Source organism: Cebidichthys violaceus, unplaced genomic scaffold, assembly GCF_023349555.1.
Source record: "Cebidichthys violaceus isolate CVI_PGR_0920_01 unplaced genomic scaffold, fCebVio1.0.p SCAF_4, whole genome shotgun sequence".
NCBI lineage: Eukaryota > Metazoa > Chordata > Actinopteri > Perciformes > Stichaeidae > Cebidichthys > Cebidichthys violaceus.
The window spans coordinates 4,164,530-4,182,783 of NW_027176594.1; the positions used below are offsets into that span (position 1 = coordinate 4,164,530).

The following is an 18,254-nucleotide window of genomic DNA, read 5'->3' on the forward strand; positions in this document are numbered from 1 at the left end:
AAATAATTGTTAATTATCAAATGTTTATTTCTGACTCCCTTTCTTTCAACTTTCTCCAGGCCTGGTGTGCATGAAGTCCAGCAGCTCAGTGGTGGAGCTCGTCATGCTTCTGTGTTCACAGGCAAGTCTTGCATCTATATCTTTTCTCACCCGCTTTTCCACCGATCTGATTTATCTGGCTCACCTTGAGCGCAGTAAATCCAAACCGCCCAGCGTGGAGACAGTGAGCCATCCAACGCCTTATCTTTCCCTCCACACTACCCTGTCTACCTTCCCAGAGTCACCCGCGTCCCCGAGCGAGGGCAGAGAAACCGGAGAAAAGGCATCTCTGGCCACAAATATCGGTTTGAGGGTCAAGGGTGGCCGACCCGTCCGCGTCACCTCTGACCCGAGCGCCGGCCCTTGTGGCCTGGCCAAACTGATGAGGAGGGATAATGTAGATTTGATGGTGCTTTGCATTGATTATCCCTTCCTTCTCTGTTGTTTTGTTGCCAAGTTTATTTAGCTGCTGCCGGATTCATGAATACTAATTCAGGGATCATAAGCAGGCGTGGGCAGATCAATGATCGCGGATGTCAATAGATCACTCCAGGATGGCTGATTAGCATCAAGACTCACAAAGCTACTGAAGGCTAAGGTTCTGTGTGCGGACCAAAACGCGCTACGCAGTGTGCTTTATATTTATGTATAAATGCATTTCATAAAGCGGTTTGAAGTGTTCCACACACAAACAGTTGCCCTCATATGCACACATCCAGTGACAAGGACAACAGATAATAACTCTCCTCTGGCCCTGTTTGTTTGCATCTTTACCATTTAAAGCACCTCATGAAAAAACAAAGATATCCAATAATACAAAAACACAGCTGATTAATGACTCCTCTCTCACCGTTGTGCTCAGCTTTTTTTATCAGCTCTATTCTCTAAAGAAATAGCACCTGTCATCTGGCTTCCTTTCCTCCACCTTCTCCCCCTTTTAACCCATACTCTGTTTGGTTCCCATTATTCACTTCGCGTCTTCTCTAAAAAGGTAATACAGTCAGATTACACATCTGTTTGGATGTCAGAGGCCGCGCATAGATTTGTGCTAGTGGGACACATGGAGGGAATGCGAGCCCTATAATGTCCAGAGACGAAGGAATAGCAGGAGTGAAAGCTAGATAGAAAACCAAAGGGAGAAGAATGACAGGCTCTAATGCACCTATTTGTCATATCTGTCAGGGTGTTGTTTAATGCTAATCTAATCAAAGGCAGAATCTTGGTGATTGCTCCGCTGCACAGCTCATGCCTCGCTTCCCCCTTTGGTCCCCAGCCCAAGCTATTTCTTCCTTTCTCTAAGCTCCAAGCTACCCCACCCAATCTCCACAACACACACACACACACACACACACACACACACACACACACACACACACACACACACACACACACACACACACACATGCTCTCTCTCTCTCTCTCTCTCTGGGAGAGGAACAGGGATTGGCCAGCGTAGTGTTGATTGCTTCAATAAATCATCCAACCAAATTCTTTCACAGCTAATGCAAATGTAATTTTATTGTTGTGTAAGGGGTGGGAAGGAGGGGGGGAGGAAGGTAGAGGCGATATGCTGCTTTCCACCGGGGAAAAGAAGAAAACAGGGACAGACTTTCCTCTGGGCTAAATTACTATGTATAATTATTTGTGTGTTTGTTCTCCTTGTGGGGCAATGAGAGTGAGCCAGTGCCATGATTGATGACACTATTTAGTAAAGTTTGTTGGGCCCTCTGGCACAGGAAGCGCTCAATCCTCTTACAGGAAGTGCCTCTGTGGCCATCTTGTGACTCCTTCCTGCCTTCAAGCCAACCAGTGGATGGAGTAGATGGAGATGATTTTGATTGATTCCCCCCCCCCCCCCACCCCACCCCACTCCTTCATCGGGGATGCGATACCATCTCTGTGAAATTTTAATTAATTTCCCAAGCTTTGAGATGGAGTGGAGCCGGGGTGAAGGGTCAGGAGGCTAGGGACTGCAGAGCAGTTTTTAATCAGGGATCCCATGAAAGTTACATTGGCGGCCACATCAGCTTGGCATTGAGGAGGGGATTGTAAACCGCTGTTTGATAGTGCCCCATTTCTAAACAACTACAACCGTGCTCCCAATTAAAGGACCATTTTGATCAGACATTAACCGTTGGGGTGGCATGCTGCCTTGTTCTACGCTCTAATATTGATCTTTGAGGACTGCTGAATATACAAAATGAGGATTAATGATCATATACTGTAGGTGCAACAGACTGCGTCGCAATATCGTAAAAAGATCTTCCACTTACTGTATCTGTGCCTGGCTTTGTTGTTAATTTAAGATGTACTATGTTTAAACACCGAAACAAATATCTGTATTTTTATTGATTGATCCGCAGATTAGTTTTTGAATTAATTGTTTGGTCTCTAAAATGTCAGAAAATAGTGGAAAATTGCCATTTGCTTTGGCTGACTAAATTGCTTGTTTTGTTCAAACAACTCAAAATTCAGTTTACTTCCATACAAGACAAAGCAAAACCATCAATTACCTTATACACATTTTTAATAGCTGGAATTTGTAACATTTTTAAATTTTTGCTTCAAAGTTGTTTCAGATTAATTTTCTCAGTTGACTAATTGACAAATTGTAGTTCATAAATAGGAATACTTATAACACCATTTTGATAATGTAGAATGGCTATTATAATGCATATGTTCTAAAATAATAATTAGATTGCAAGAATTTCTCTTGTTATAAAGGGCTCGCATAATAAATTCTCTGTTCTTTGACCAACTCAGAATAATATGCAATGCTTTGGTGCTTATTAGACAATTATAAATAATGGAGAATATATTTTTGTACGGTTAATATCAAGATGTCATAGCCCTTCCAGCTCATTGAATGTGATGGCTTCCTGAAAGTAGCTCCTGCATATTACATGAATATCATTGAAGTTTTCTCCGTCTTGTACGTAAAGAACCACTCTTCCCGTGCCTCTGATTCGTCATGACAGTTTCACTCTCACACTCACACTCGTTCTCTCTCGTCTTGGTCATGTTTACGGCCAGCGTGTTGTTTCCTGGGTGCTCTTCTTGAAGTGGTTTCCACCGAATCTGATAAATAAATAATGCGATGGGACAAGAGACGAGGCTTTTCCCCAGCGCTCGCTGCCGTCCATCCAGAGCTTTGAGAAATCATCTCTTGGGTTGCTGGACAGTCTACGATGAGCAGAGGCCCATAAATCTCCTCAGTAGCTGCATTTGTGTCCTGTAGATCAGCCATTATTGTCCGGCCCCTCTGTCAGCCCATCCATCCTTCTGCCATTTATCAGAAATGCACCCTGTACATAGAGTGGAAGGGAGAGAGTTGTGGGGTGGAGGGGCTCTGGTTTCATGATGGCGGTCAAGCTCAGATAGGAAAGACTGCTCTTCCTCTCACCTCAACAATTACCTTTAATATAGTGTAATTACACACAGTAGGGCTTCTTATTTCTTCCATTCTTTAACCGATAAAGGGTCAATTCATCTAAACAAAATACGGTACTATATAAAAACGGTATATAGTAACACAGGTAATTTAGTTTTTAAATGCCCAGGTAGTTGAATCTTATTTGTGACGGTCACGGCATAAAAAACATTTTTAAAATCACAAATTTAGCAGAAGTAGAAAGAGGATGGCTAATTCACAGACCTCACTGTGAACAGTTTTTATTTCCAGATGGTGACTTCTTTCTGAAAACAGTGAGACCTGTGAATTAACAACCAGAGCAACAGGGTCACAGTTTCTGACAAGTGATGCTGAATCTTTAGACATGCTAGCCTGTCAATGGGGTTTATCCATCCAGTCCATCACTGAATATCTCAACACATTTTATACAGACATTCATGGTCCCAAGAGGCTAAATCATACTTTGGTGAGCCCCTGACATTTCCTCTAGCGCCACTAGCAGGTCAAAGTTTTAACTTATCAAGTAAAATATCTCAAGACATTTATTTCCCGCTCAGTATGAATTTTCTTAACTTTGGTGTTCGAGTGACTTTTTCTTCTACCACCACCAGCAAGTCATAATTTCAATTTGTCCAAAGCTTTCGTTTGTCAAGGTGATGCTGTTCCCATCAGCTTCATCTGTTCTTTGGGTTAATTCTAATTAGCTAATGTTAGCATGCTAATACTGTAAACTATGATAGTGAACATGCTAAACATTACATGCTAAACATTAGCATGTGAGCATTGGGAGCATTGGGAGCATGTTAGCACGCTGATGACCGCATTTAGCTATAACTTCATTGAGCCAATAGCATGTCTGTAGAGTCTTCATATGGAATCAGACGGTAGACCATAAACCAGTTATCATTTTGGACGAGAGCAGGTAAAATTAGGTGAGGATGGCAGAAAGTACTGGTAATGGTAGATGGTGTTGCGGCCCAAAGTTGAAGTATTTTAACTTTTTTGGCATCCTCTGCGATGGAATTTACAACCAGATGTTGCATAGTTCCCCCATACAAGAAGAACGTTTTTAGATGAATTTACCCTTTGATATACTTAAATCAGGAACTACTCATTTATTGACAACATTTTGTGTGTTAAAAGTAATTTGTACTACTGAGTGGTTTAGTAGGGACCTCAGTAGCTGGTAAATCCACTATCTCTGTTCTAAACAGACAGTATTTTGTTGGGACCACTGATGCAGATAATCCTTTAATAGTAATTCAATAACATCAATCCTAACCCGCTAATCCAATGACCACACATTATCATATATTCCCAGCCAGTCTCACCAAAGTTAACCTGTTTAACAGATGGGCACTTCTCTCTCCCAGTCAGCGGGGAGAAGGACATTGACTTCCCCAAACACTTGGTTCCTCCTGACCCTTGACCCTCTGACCTCCAGGTTAGAAGTAAGAGTGGCGGAGGCATAGAAGTTTAAACCCCTGCAGTCAGGGAACAGGTCGGGAGTGCACAGTCATCATGCTCCGCACAATCAATAACATAATCTGAGAAACGAGGGAACCAGTTGGCAGTTTAGTGGCCCTGGAAGTAAGAAACAAAAAACAGGAAATTAAACCATTTGCAAGGTTACTTATGTATGTTTTTATTAAGTTTTCACATGTTACTTATTTTTTGAGTTATGTTGGTGAAAGTGGAGTCTGATGTTTTACTAAAAAGTCATTTATATCTGTCAGTGGATTTCCTTTTGATGGATCAGACCACTTGGGGAGCTGAGAGAACTGCCGAGGAATGTGATGAAACCAGGGGATAAAAAATACTTTCCCCATCATTTTCCTCACAGCCAGACTCGCACCCCACCGTGCAGTTAAACAGGCACACAAGGTTCAAGATCAGTGCAAATCAAAGTGTTTTGTTTCCCCCACTCCCTCCCCGTTCGCCCTCACCCCATGCTCTGCTCCAGTGCCCCTTTACAGCCATGCCACGCGGCTCAGTGTCCCCGCCAACACTCTCTAGTTCAGAGGATAATATCATGCTGTATATTCTTTGAAAAGGTACCATCCTGTGAGACGTAGAGAAAACACTGCAACACCAACTGGCACTTAATTCTGCAGGCTCCCTATAGTTGCCAACTATGCAGCCAGAGAGGAGGAGGCGGGGTGTGTTGTGTTGGAGGAGGTGGGGGTCAAGGGGGACTTCCTGACAGGAAGTGAAGTCTAGCTGAGAGGGGAGAATCGGACAGGAGACTCCTTAAAAAATGGAGTGGCTTTTAATTTGGCTCCCAGCCGGTTTTACTGTGAGCTGGCTTCAAGTGGCTCGGGACTGGAGGGCCTCAAGTGGCATGAACGCTTGGTTATTTATACCCAACGTATAATCGTGTTTCAAATAAATGAATTTCCCTGACAGAGCCCTCTCCATCCGACAGGCACCGTTAATGTAATGTTTTCTTACCTGACAGGTCCCAAGTTATAAGACCTTGGAATGTCTTCTTATGTTTCTCCCCCTGCTATCCTCTCTCAGCCATCCTGCTGATAAAATTGTGTCCTGGCTCCTTTGCTCGGATCTGGAGTGGAAATATACTTCCCTGCATTTTTGATCTGGTAAACGCAAAGCTCTAATCATGGGACATGATTTTCTGTCGTTCCTGCTCATATTTCAGGGGCCCTAAACAGAATACAGAGTCGCACAAAGTCCTACTTTAACAACCATTATATTCAATATCTTAAGGTATTTAAATGACGATCAGTTGGCGTCAATAAATCAGGTTTGGTCGTGTACAGATTCGTGGCATTGAAAGTCTCGGTAGACCGAGGGTATATTGTACATGTTATCCTATGTGAATATGATCCTTTAGGGTTACATTGATGTTCATTCCAATTAGTTGACTCTCGGTTTTACCTCCAAGTCATATCAGGTACAAGAAAATGGCAAAAGCCAAGAAAGTGTTGGATTCATACCATTATTGAGAAATATGCCAAAAGTTGTTCTACTTTAGGATTTTTTTCGGGGGGGGGGGGGGGGGGGTTGGAAACAGACTTGTCGATAGCCGAGATCCCCAACAACAATGGACTGCTGCTGGCTGATTGAATATTTGGCTGCATAGAAACTATATGATTCAGCAAAAAAGATAATCTAATTACGATGATGTAATTACCTTGAAGTTGGCCCATTCTCTTTGACCTGCGTCTTTATTCACCACATCCTGTCACTCCAGCAAACAGGATGCAGATTTTAAATCAATTTGCCATCATCCACTTAGCTTCCTGATCTGCGCACGCTGCATTTCTATTGCCAGTGCAATAGCTGGCATATAGCTCAAGAGTGACTTTAGAAAATAAAACAGCAAACACGTGCTGTTATACCCGAACATTGAGTTTACATAAATGCTTGGAGTCCGTTGATTTGTGAGCCATTGGTGAGAGCAGGATCAATCTTTTTTTCTGTGTTCTCATCTTAGCTTTTAGATGACGAGGAAACATAAGTAGAAATTTGCAGCCATTTCATTTGAATATAATAATCTGAACTTCAGCAACTGGAATGAGCTTTCCAGTTGAAAACTCATGAGAACTTTGAATAAGCGGTATTGGAAACCAGTCTGCGGATCAACGTTGTTTGGATATTTTGTTTTGTCGCAGTTATGCGAAATACTCTCTTGTGTACTAAAAAGTCAAAACCTACAGTTCTTCTACAAAATGAAAATGAGGTACTGATTACGGCAAAAAACAAACCAGGCAGCGGCAAAGTTTGGCTCGCCACAATAATTACATTTTTATTTTTTTTTTTGCGGTATGTTCATGTTTTTCAGGCTGGGGAGGAAATTCTTCGTAATATAGGTCAACATGTCACAGGACTCTGTTTGCTGATTGGTTGTATTCTCTGTCTGCACTTCGGCAGCTATCCCCGACTTTTTATCACCAACTTCGCTGCAGACTAGCTAAACGACCGCAGCTCCGTAGACGCGGCACGGCAGCTCACGGCACGGCAGCTCGCCGCAGGCTGCACATCGCCGCTGCTCTGGCGTGTTTTTGCCGTTTGAACTGAAAATCTGTTCCACTCGGAAGTGAAGCAGCTGCACAGTTTAAGTTTTCTCATTCGGCCACATCATTAAAATCCACTGACATTAAGCCAAAGAAACCAAATACCACATTTGTTACAAGATAAAAATTGAAAAATGATTTCATGATAAACTACTGTCTTAGGAAATGTACAATAAACATTTATTTATTCCACTAAAACAAACTCTTCATGGACAGCTCATCAGTGTTATAATGTGTTTTTGGTTTGTCTGATTGGTGTATGGGGGGGGGGGGGGATTTATGTCCTGTTTTTCACTCTTTGTATTACTGTAAAAGTGTGAGTTTATGAAGTTCTTTGAGACTCTGCAGTATAAATATTTTGACGTCAGTAAATATTCCATCAGTTGGGGATTTGACTACGCAAACACCAATGTGAGTGTCTGTTTTTCTTTAAGCAGATACCATCTGAACACACACATGTGGACTGTTGAGAGCTCGACGCACTGGTGTGAACACACACACACACACACACACACACACACACACACACACACACACACACACACCCCCACAATCATTTCAGACAAAGCAGCATGAACAAACAACAAACTACTCAACTTCTGCTTTAATCAGTCAGAAGGACAATGACGAATAACATTTCATAGTTTATAGTAAAAATAATTTGTTTTGTTTTTGTGTTTCTCATCCATGAATCATTTTTTGTTCATTGTTGGTATGAAGTTGCTTTTCAGAAACATTTGGGTCACACAGCTTAGCTCAAGATATAACTTCAACTGTTATTGATATGTCAGTGGTCGTAGGAACTTTTACTTTATGGCAGTGAATGACAATTATTCAAATTCATTTAAGATGTTAAAAAGGTGTATTTGGTTTCCATCTGCTTTGTTCTGTGTCACTTTGTAATCAAACTCAAGTACATTTAACTGTAAATCTTTTGTGGGTTTCAAAAGAAGAAGAGAATCGGTAGCCCTCAGCCTCTTTCATTTTGCCTGTGCTGCACGGCCACGTTTGACATTAGGAGTTATGCTTTTGTCCCATCTTAAGTTGTATTCCCGTAGCTTTTAAAATCAGCAAATACTCGTGATTATGAGTGATGCCACCGAAAAGCACAACCGACTTATTTATTATTTCGGGAGAGCCGAGGCGTTTCTTTCTTCAGTGTTGGAAAATGTTTTCCTTGTGTTGTGGCGAGCCTGATGTTTGAAAGGCGCTTTTTTGCTCAGGAGGTCTGTGTTTTCTCACTGGTGGTAGTGGTATATTTAGATGTTGATTATGGATAATCAGCTGTAATGACGGAAGCGCATGGCGTGTGTGTTTAGACTCAGTGCCATCGTCGTGGAACACAGACCAAACAGAGCTGTCTTATTGACGGGCATTCATACACATGAGAAAGAAAATGGTAACAAAACGTAGCCCCTTCTAGCTGCATTAAACACTGTCAAAATGTCCGATCAGGATCAAAGGACAGCTCTCTCTCTCTCTCTCTCTCTCTCTCTCTCTCTCTCTCTCTCTCTCTCTCTCTCTCTCTCTCTCTCTCTCTCTCTCTCGATCTCTCCGTCCTATCATCTGTTAGGAGGTCAGGTTAAAGGTGAGAGGTCACAAATGGCTGCTTGTATCCTCTCATCAGGAGCGCTGTGGTCATGGCCCCGATTGCAGCCATAAAAGCTGTGACATCGCTGACCAGGGCAGCCAAAATCCAATATTCTATCACTGACCTGTCTCTGTTTCCTTTTTGTCACCGCGAGATGTCCCTCAGATCAGGGTCATTGCTTCTTTAATTCAACTAGAGGAGCCATTTCTTAGCCCGTAATGACACCATTAGTCTTGCTATCACCTTTTGTCTGTGTCCACAAAATGCCAATGGCCTCAAACCTAATTTAGAACCGAAGCCTTTCCGAACTGCACTTTTGCGATAATCATTTTATTTCTGCTGAAGACGCTTTTAGTTTTGCGTTAGATTCTAAGACTCCTGCGTGAAGTTATTTTAAAGAAATCTCATAAAGGACATTGAATGTCACTTGTTTTCTGGCTCTCCGGAGAGGACTCTATTTACAGCCTCACTTCCTGTGATGTTTATTTGAAATCCAGAAAGCTCAGTCTGGCCCGGTGTGGGATATCCCCACAGCCACAGGCTAACGCTCATGGTTAATGTCCTTCAACTACAGTCTATGCTTCAACTAGAAGGCCCCAAGGCTGCTCTCACACACTTCCTCTAAAGCAAGCCTCAGCCTCAAAAAACCCCTCTGCCAGTTCTCAACTCCAAAACACGGTTTCCACTCCCAAGCTGGGACTTTTATTCCCTGTGTGCCCTCTTTATTTGGAACGTATTGTAAACACGGTCAATGCCAATCTGGTCCTTCAGGACAAAAAGCCATTTTGAATTGAGGTTAAGTGTTAGGCTCTTCTCCGTATGACGCGCAGTTGGTTACCGAGTGATGGTGCGCAGGCATTTCAAAAGTATGCTTTCTCTTGACTTGGTGCATGATTGGTTCTGATGGTTTTGCGTTTGTTGTGCTAAAAGAGAACAACTGTCTGGCTTTGAAAATCATCACGTATGTACAAATATGTTTGGATGTGTTCTTTTTTTCGAAATCCGTGTAAATGGATCTTTCCTTCCTCCTCGTCTCGCTGGTATCCTCGTCCCCGTGGGCTCTCTAGGTTTACTGAAAGGCCAGTCGCTGCATAAACACACCGTTTCCTCTATCAGCTCAAGAGACGATGACAGCAAAGTTTATGCTTAGATACACGAACACGTCGCATTGCTTTCACTTTAACTGAAAAAAATTAACTCAAATAAGATCTGTCTTTTCTGCACTTTGTTAAAAGGAGAATTTCTTTAAGAGTAAAAAAAGACGACATCATGGTTATTTTCACTACTGTTGAAATTAATATAACACATTAATTTTAATACATTTTAATAAAAGCTGAATGATTTGGAATGGAGAGTGACTTCAAGCTGTGATTAATGATTTTTTTATAGAGTAGTTTGGTAGTTTCGGGCTCTAACCTGAGGTTTTTCACGCATATTTCTCCATCTCCCCAGAGAGGAAGAAGGGGGGAAAGCGCTGTGAGCTTCAGACAGGCCCCATGACCTTGTTGCTTTATTATTCTTTTGACGGTTGTGTTGAAGGTGTTGAAATATTGAACAGAACATGAGAGACGATGACCGCTGAGTTTGCCTTCTCTCGTTGTCCCTTCGAAATTGAGGATTTAAAGTCGCACGCGGCTGTGGTTGGATTGTTTAGACTGACACCTCGAACCATAACGTACGTCAAAGAGGAGGAAATTTGTGTATTTACTTGTGATAAATGTAGTCTCAACACAGCTCTTTCACTCCTTTCCACTCGATTGCCAGCCGATTATGCTGACAAAAGCAGTCGGTGAGGCTTTTTAGATGATGTTTCATTTGACGTCAGGGACCTGCAGCGGCAGGAAAGCTTATAGACGGAGCGTAAACCACTGAGTCACCAGGATGTACCCTAGAATGGCGTTTCTACAGAGTCCATTTATGAATAGTTTGAAGAGGTTTCAAACAGAATGGGACCAATTAATCGATCGATTTCAAAGTAATCTGCAACTATTTTGACAATCTATTAATCATTTAAGTAATTATTCGAGCGAACTGCCAAACATTTCCCAGTTCTCAAAAGTTTCTTTCTTTTTTCTGTTTTATATAATTGTAAACTGAATATCTTTGGGGTTTGGACTGTTGGTCAATAAAAATAAATGTTGATGATCATTTTACTGAAAACTATTTGACTATTTTTTTTTAGTAGCTTTTAGACTAGGCTGCCATCACATGTTTTCTTAAGATATTTATGTGTGGGGAATGTATTGGCACTACTTTAATGTAATCATCTGCATTTCTAAGTTTAGAGATTCAGTGGACTATGTGTAAAATGTACTTTCTGTAAATCGCTAATGTTATTTCAGTGCTGGCGTTGATATTTTGTCTGTTTGCTTGCAGGAATGGCAGAACTCCATCCAGAAGAATGCAGGTCTCGCCTTTATCGAGTTGGTCAACGAAGGCAGGTGGGTAACTCTGACATGCTAAGTGCTGTCCTCTCTCCTTACATCGGCACTTCTTCATTATCTTACCAACCGCTACCCATCAGCCACTTTCCAATTTCACCATTCCTAGATCACGTCTCAGCCCCCGCCCCCCCCCCCCGCCCCCCATCCCAAGATCCCTAAGGCCCTTGTGATAGGGTGGCTATTCAAGATCCTGGACAACAATCAATGATCAGGGGGTTGTTAGAAGAGATTGGGAGAGGATGGACGATCCTTGAGTTCAAGGCTCCATTCAATACGAGCTCATCCCTGAGGGATTTGGGAAAAGGAGAAAGGTTAGGTAAAAGGTGACAGGGGCTCTGATGGCTGGTTCCTCTGTGACACTTGGGAAATCGCTCTTGATTTCCTGCTGTCCCTCTGTCAGTTTATGCCTTTCTGGTTGAGCCTTTATCGGCCCGTAATCATCTCTTCCGTCTGCCGCTGCCTTTTGTTTTTTGTCTATTTTTTCAATTACCCCGACAAATGAGCCTCCCCATCTCTTCCTAATAAGACTCTCTCATTCCCACATCAGTTCCTCGTCTTAGTCTTAAACTCATCAATTTCAGATTCAGAGAGCCACACTTCCATTATTGATCCTTAGCTTTTAGAATCGGCAGAGGCTAATCCACAGTAATGCTAATGAGACTAGCAGTTTACTGCAGTCCTATGAGTTCTTTGTGGAGGACAGGATTTGCACACATACTTTCACAACCATAACTCGAGTCAGGGTTAAAAGTGAAAGTTCTGTATGCAAATGTGTTTCTGGTCTGTCTCTTTGTGGGAGTCAAACGGTCATTTATACATGATTACAACATGATTAGATGTAATAACCTACCTATTCCAACTGGTCATCATCTTATTTATTTGATTAAATCCAGATTGTATGCTATATGCAACAGTCAACCCTGATTTAGGTTTTGTGCAATTTAATGTTTTTTTTCTTTTTTGACAGTCTGTGGAAAGTTCCCAAAGTCATATCAGCTGGATACAACAGGGTTTTTGAGGGTCTTAAAATGTCTTCAAAAACATGGAATACTGTTTCCTTAAAATAAGGCCCTTAAAGCAAAAAGTATTCAATTTCATTAACATGGTCTCAAATAATTGTCTTGCCACAGGCAGCAACGCTACTTCTAGAATGTTTCTGTTTCTCGGGCTGTTGGGACACATTACATACGTATGAATCACAAGTGGTTCGACGGTGGATTGTGTGTGCAGAAGGATATTAAATTATTTTTATGTGGAGATTCAATCTGCGCTATCAGACCGAAAGCAAGCAAGCACAGCTAGGAATACTCATCGTTTCATATGGGGAGAGTGAAAACCGTTAGTTAGTAAATTAGTTTAATTGATTATATCATTGGGGAAATGCTGAATAAAAATGAAAATGATAATAATGAATGATGGGCATTAAATGGTATTCTGTGTGGTAGTAAAAGTATTGAATGTAACTATTGTATTCCCATAATGTCTTCAGAGATGTGTTTGTCCGTGTGTACAGTCTTGAGCACAGAGCGCCATAAAGAAGGGCAGTGGCTGGGTTATTGATAGCGGGGCCTCGGCAGGGCCATAGAGGCTGCAGAGGCCCCAGCACCTCCGCTCCCCTGCTGCCCTGTGCTGAAACAGCAGGCTTAGGTTACAGTCATCCCCTGGTCCATAAACCCCCACCCCACAGTCGATCCCAGCCTGCTCCCCCTCCCTCAGGCCCCTGGTCTGTTATTGTTCCACTTTGCACAGTCCTGACCTTTAGGGCTGCAGAGAGGTTTCTTAGACCTGCACACACACACACACACACACACACATGCTACATGCATGTTTCATCAACACTGATAAGGGGAGGGAGGTGGACTACATATGTTGCAACATGAGGAGAGATCCTCCCTCTTGTCAGATGCATATCATTAACAAATCAATTAGCACCTGCACCCCAGTTAAAGGATCTATCTGGTTTGGTTTTTGTTTCCAAATTAGATTTTCTGCTTATTTTGCACGGTTCTTTTTCAGCATTTTATGGATATTACATGGCTGTTCCTTCTCTTGGTTACCAGACATCATAGTGTTAAACAGATGTTTTTAAATATTCTGCAGCTCAAGATTTTATGATATTGCTAACCACCAATCTGGAATTTTCCCCTGTATCACTGATGTAAATTGACTTCCATAATACATTTATTTTAAATAATAATTGTAAATGCAATATGTAGTATTCCGGTAAGCTGATGTCCATCTCCCCTCTCCCTAGGCTGCTGAGCCACACCATGAAGGACCACCTGGTCCGTGTGGCTAATGAAGCTGAATTTATCCTTAGCCGGCAGAGAGCCGAAGACATCCATAAACATGCAGAGTTTGAGGTAAGATGCTGCACAGCACTGGTAACCCATGCACGGACACCTTACATCATTTCTCATTATGTAAGTGAACTTCCAAAACGTAATGATTTCAGCGATGTGGGATTGCAGCCTTCTATAGAAAATTTAGTCACAAACGGAAAAAATATTCTGCAACATAAAGCGTAAATCTGTAACTTTTCAAATTACTACAAAGTTAAGTAGACCAAGCATTAAGTGTTGCATTAGTGAAGCAGTTTTACTCTATTGGCGGCATCCACTCAGTGGTATCTGCAGACCAGGTAATGAGATTACATAAAAGCTGATTTTCTGAAGTGAGTGAGTTGGACTGCATGTGCGAGCTGACAGATCTGATCAGCATTTCTCACTAGAAGAGTGTCTACAAGCTGTTTTGCCACACTCTTTCATACAGATGGATTCAAAGATATACCAATAAAGAAAAATGACAGATTTAAACTTTAATTATAGGCTGGAAGAATGAAGGATGATAAGCCGGGTGAAGGATTCCAGTACAGACTTTTTTTTCTTCTTTTCTGTACCAAGAAAGAAATGTTAGCCAAACACAATCTGTCATACCACATTTCCTCCTGTGAGATCACAGGAACTCAAGGCTTGCTAAGCTCGGACAATAAAGTCCAGTTGTAGCTTTGGGCCCATTGCACTAAGACTCCTTTGATAGAAATGTTTAATAGTTTGATATTCCCACTGTATGCTCTGTCAGTGAATACATTTAATGAAAACAAGGAAGGGAGAGCATCGAGAATCTGATCCAACGACTACTCAAAACGTGTCCATCAAACTCTAAGATCTGTCACAGCAAACGGAGAGGGTAAATGTTTGCTTTCAACGTGTGCTAATCGTGAACACACACACAGGCTTGCATACACACTGAAGTAGTTTGAGGCTGGTGATCAAGCTTGGCACGTATCACTAACCAAACATCGTGTAGTGTTAATTTATCTTCGTGCCTCTCCATCTCACTGCAGGCTTGCCCCCGAAACCTCTCCCCCCTCCTCTTCCTACCAGTTCTCAGCACAAATGTTGCCATTCAGCTGCCGGGCCAACTCTGTCCTGACCCAGGGGCACCCTTAGTTGCCCGTTTCCCAGTCCAACTCTGCCCCCGCTTTCTAGATCTCACCAAAACCATTTCCTGCTGAGATCCTGTCCATTATACTCCCGCTGGGGGTGTATTTTGCCCGTGACAGGAATATAGCATCCTCCCCTCTCCGCCATCCCTCCCTCCCCCTCATTTCTCAAGAACCCGCCAGCACTAAAATCTGCAGACAGACCTGAAGGGCCGACAGACCTGAAGGGCCGACTGTGTGTAAACCCACCGCCTCAGCCCCCACTTTGCAGTAAAAATGCGATGCTTTTTTTTTTTTTTTCTTTTTAAGGTTCAATGAAGGGTCTCTCTGACATTCGTGTTAAGTAAAATCCCTCAAGAGTGTTGAAAGTCAATCAGAGGGGGTGGGGGCACAACTCCTGCACATCAAAGTTTTGTCTGTGATTGCCATGTTTTGCTCTCTGTCTTTGATAGGCGGCTTTTCTGTGTAATTATCATCCTGTTCTTGTGGACCCTGATTACTCACTCTGCTCCAGGTGTCAGTCATTTGCACACATTATCTGACATGATCACAACTTATCACTATCAACACAGACTGGCGGAGCATGCTTCTATTCTACTAGGTTGTTGTGGCAGATGTTTTGACCGTACTGCATACTTTATGAAAAGGTGTACAGTATTTGTGGTCTCGCAAAAGTGTATGTATAGCTTGCAGTTGCAACACAAGTAAAAGTGGCTCACAGTGTGTTGCCTGACTGGGAGACAGACTTGGCAGCCAGTCTGCACAATGTGCGATTTCTCCTAGCTGAATCTTCTGTACAAATGTTACTAAAAGCAAGACCGTCATACATTTAAGGTGTGTAATTTATGTCTAGACACCACGAGTTGGACATAACAATAAACTATTTAACTGACAGAATTCAAGTCCTGTTATTACATAAGCGTTCAGTAAATGTACAGTTATTTATCTGATTACCATGAACACACGACATGAATAGTACTGATGCTTATTTGGTAAGAGAGTTTGCAAATGACAGTAACCAAGGATGTAGGATCTTCTGTTTTACTTGGTTGTTACTGTGTGAGCTCTCCTTATCCACCCTGCTTTCTCCAGTCATATTTAAAATATATACAGGAGACTGTGGGCGTACAGCAGCACAATACTGTGTGCAGTGTTACAGGGTCGGGGATTGTTAATTCCAAATGAAGCACCACTATCAGTTCCATGAAATGTCACTCAATTGACAGCAAATACTCAACAAATGGAAAGCTATAACTGTTGTTTAGCTGTATTTTGGTATTGTCATTGGGAACTTACTCTCCCTTTGCAGTCTCCCAGCCGTCCTCAATCAGATACCCGGCATAGCTCGTTCCAAACTATGTTTCACAATTGAATTCCCCACTTAAATGCAGTTGCTCCTCTGTGACCTCTGAGAAGAAGTGAAGCCCTGATAAGTCTTGCTCTGATATTGCTGTATTGATTTTTGCCTCCATACAAGCTCTGCTTGAGCTTGCTAGAGCCAACGGTTTCATTTTGCACTGCCACAATAAAAATAACAGGCCAATGAAACATCCCCCCCTGAGAGCAGGGGGTGGAGGGTTTTGAAATAATTTTCAGCTATTTCACAGGTTTCTTTGAAGGCGTTGTCCCTTTGTATTGTGTTGCAGTGACACTAAAGGTTGGTTATTATTTTGTGAGAAATAAGCCCTCAAAAGGGGCCTCCGAAATGACTCACATTTGATGTCATTGTGTTACACTGGAAGTGTGGAGGTCTGCTAAGGCATCGCCAGAACATCTGCCTCACTGTACTTTTCTGCATTTTTTAAGAGCTCGTGCTTTAGTTCCACAGCCGCTGCAACGCCAAGGCACCAGAAAAGAGAATGATTCAATACATAAAAACAAATTTATGTTTGCTCCTTGTCAGAGTTCATATCCTTTAGAAGGCAGTGATGGAGGATTTAGATACCCGTTTGCCTCAGAGACATAACATATGCTTTCTCTCTCTCTCTTTCTCACCCACACCCTCACTGGCTCTCTGTGGGACAGAATTGAGTTATCTTTGGCCCAGAGAGTAAGTTATTACAGTGGGCTTAGGGTGAAACAGATGAAGATAACAAGGGGGAAATCCAATTACCTTTTAGGGTTCTCTATCTAAAAGGATCCTTAATGTGAAGGAGATCGGCGGATCGGATGCTGCTGCCCAGCACAGCAAATGATGGACTCTGATATCTTCCAGAGGAGCAGGCAGGAGAGGGGAGCCCAAGAGATGGAAAGGAGGAGAGAGAAATCGAACTCCCTCGTTTTATGGGGCTGTTCATTAGGGATGAAATGTGGTGGGCTCATGGGCACAAGGGCAGATAAGAAGGTCCAGATAGGGAAGAGTGAGCAAGACCCAAGTCATTTCTATTCTTTCTTACCCTTCCCTTCTGCTCAGTCTTTTTTTTTTTTTTTTTTTAATACACCCCCTTGATTCATCTTCTGCTGTTATATGGAGTAATTGAATTGACTGTCTGAGAGATCCTGTGAAAGCCAGACGATAGCGGCTAATTAGTGCTTGGCGTCATTGCCCTCCCTCTGCTGAGCTTGTAAAACGATCTGGTGCCTTTCCCCCCCGTTAATGACATTAGCATTGAGCTGATGCTCATTATGTTGCATTATCATAGCACTGGTCTGTGGAAACATGTGCATCACAGAGCTGAGTATCACAGAGAGAGCCGGGGCGAGGATGCACTTTGATAGTACATTGTGATCTAATTGTGATGTAGCTTAAGTTGGATCCAGAGCTGAACTATTACAGTACATCCCAATTCATATATATATATATATATATATATATATATATATATATATATATATATAACTAGCAGGCAGATCAGTATATTGATTCCACAAAAACCTGAGATTTGCTTTGTTGTTATTCAAACACACACAGAAAGAGCCAGAGAACCACAGCTCCCGAAGGCTATTTACGCCACATCATTCACAGCCGTCTGACTGACAGCTGCCACCAACTGTAGCTTGCTGTCATGTCGTTGTCGCAACTGTAATGTTGCATGTCAGCAGGGCTGGAGGGCCCGGGCACCTCATTATGGCCAAAAACTGCTGTCAAGAGAACGAGAGGAAAACATAAAACGGGAACATGTCTATAATTGTGATAGTATTTTGGCACAACCATCAGGATATGGATGAAATTTCATAAAGAGGCGAAAGACAAACTCCTCAAGACTGGACAGCAGTAGCTCTCGTAAAACAGAACACTGACTGTATTGTCAAAATGTGTAGCAAGTTGGCATCTTTCAGCGTTGCC

At 42.3% G+C, this 18,254-nt stretch overlaps 1 protein-coding gene across 3 annotated transcripts in view; it reads left to right on the forward strand.

Moving 5' to 3' along the window:
• lrba (LPS-responsive vesicle trafficking, beach and anchor containing) overlaps positions 1-18,254 on the forward strand; it is a 182,849-nt gene that overhangs the window by 64,776 nt on the left and 99,819 nt on the right. For all 3 annotated transcript variants that reach the window (XM_068727827.1, XM_068727829.1, XM_068727828.1), the window contains exons 33-35: positions 60-121; positions 11,456-11,520; positions 13,778-13,886. In XM_068727827.1, coding sequence (XP_068583928.1) covers positions 60-121; positions 11,456-11,520; positions 13,778-13,886 — 236 coding nt within the window. The remainder of the gene's footprint in view (positions 1-59; positions 122-11,455; positions 11,521-13,777; positions 13,887-18,254) is intronic.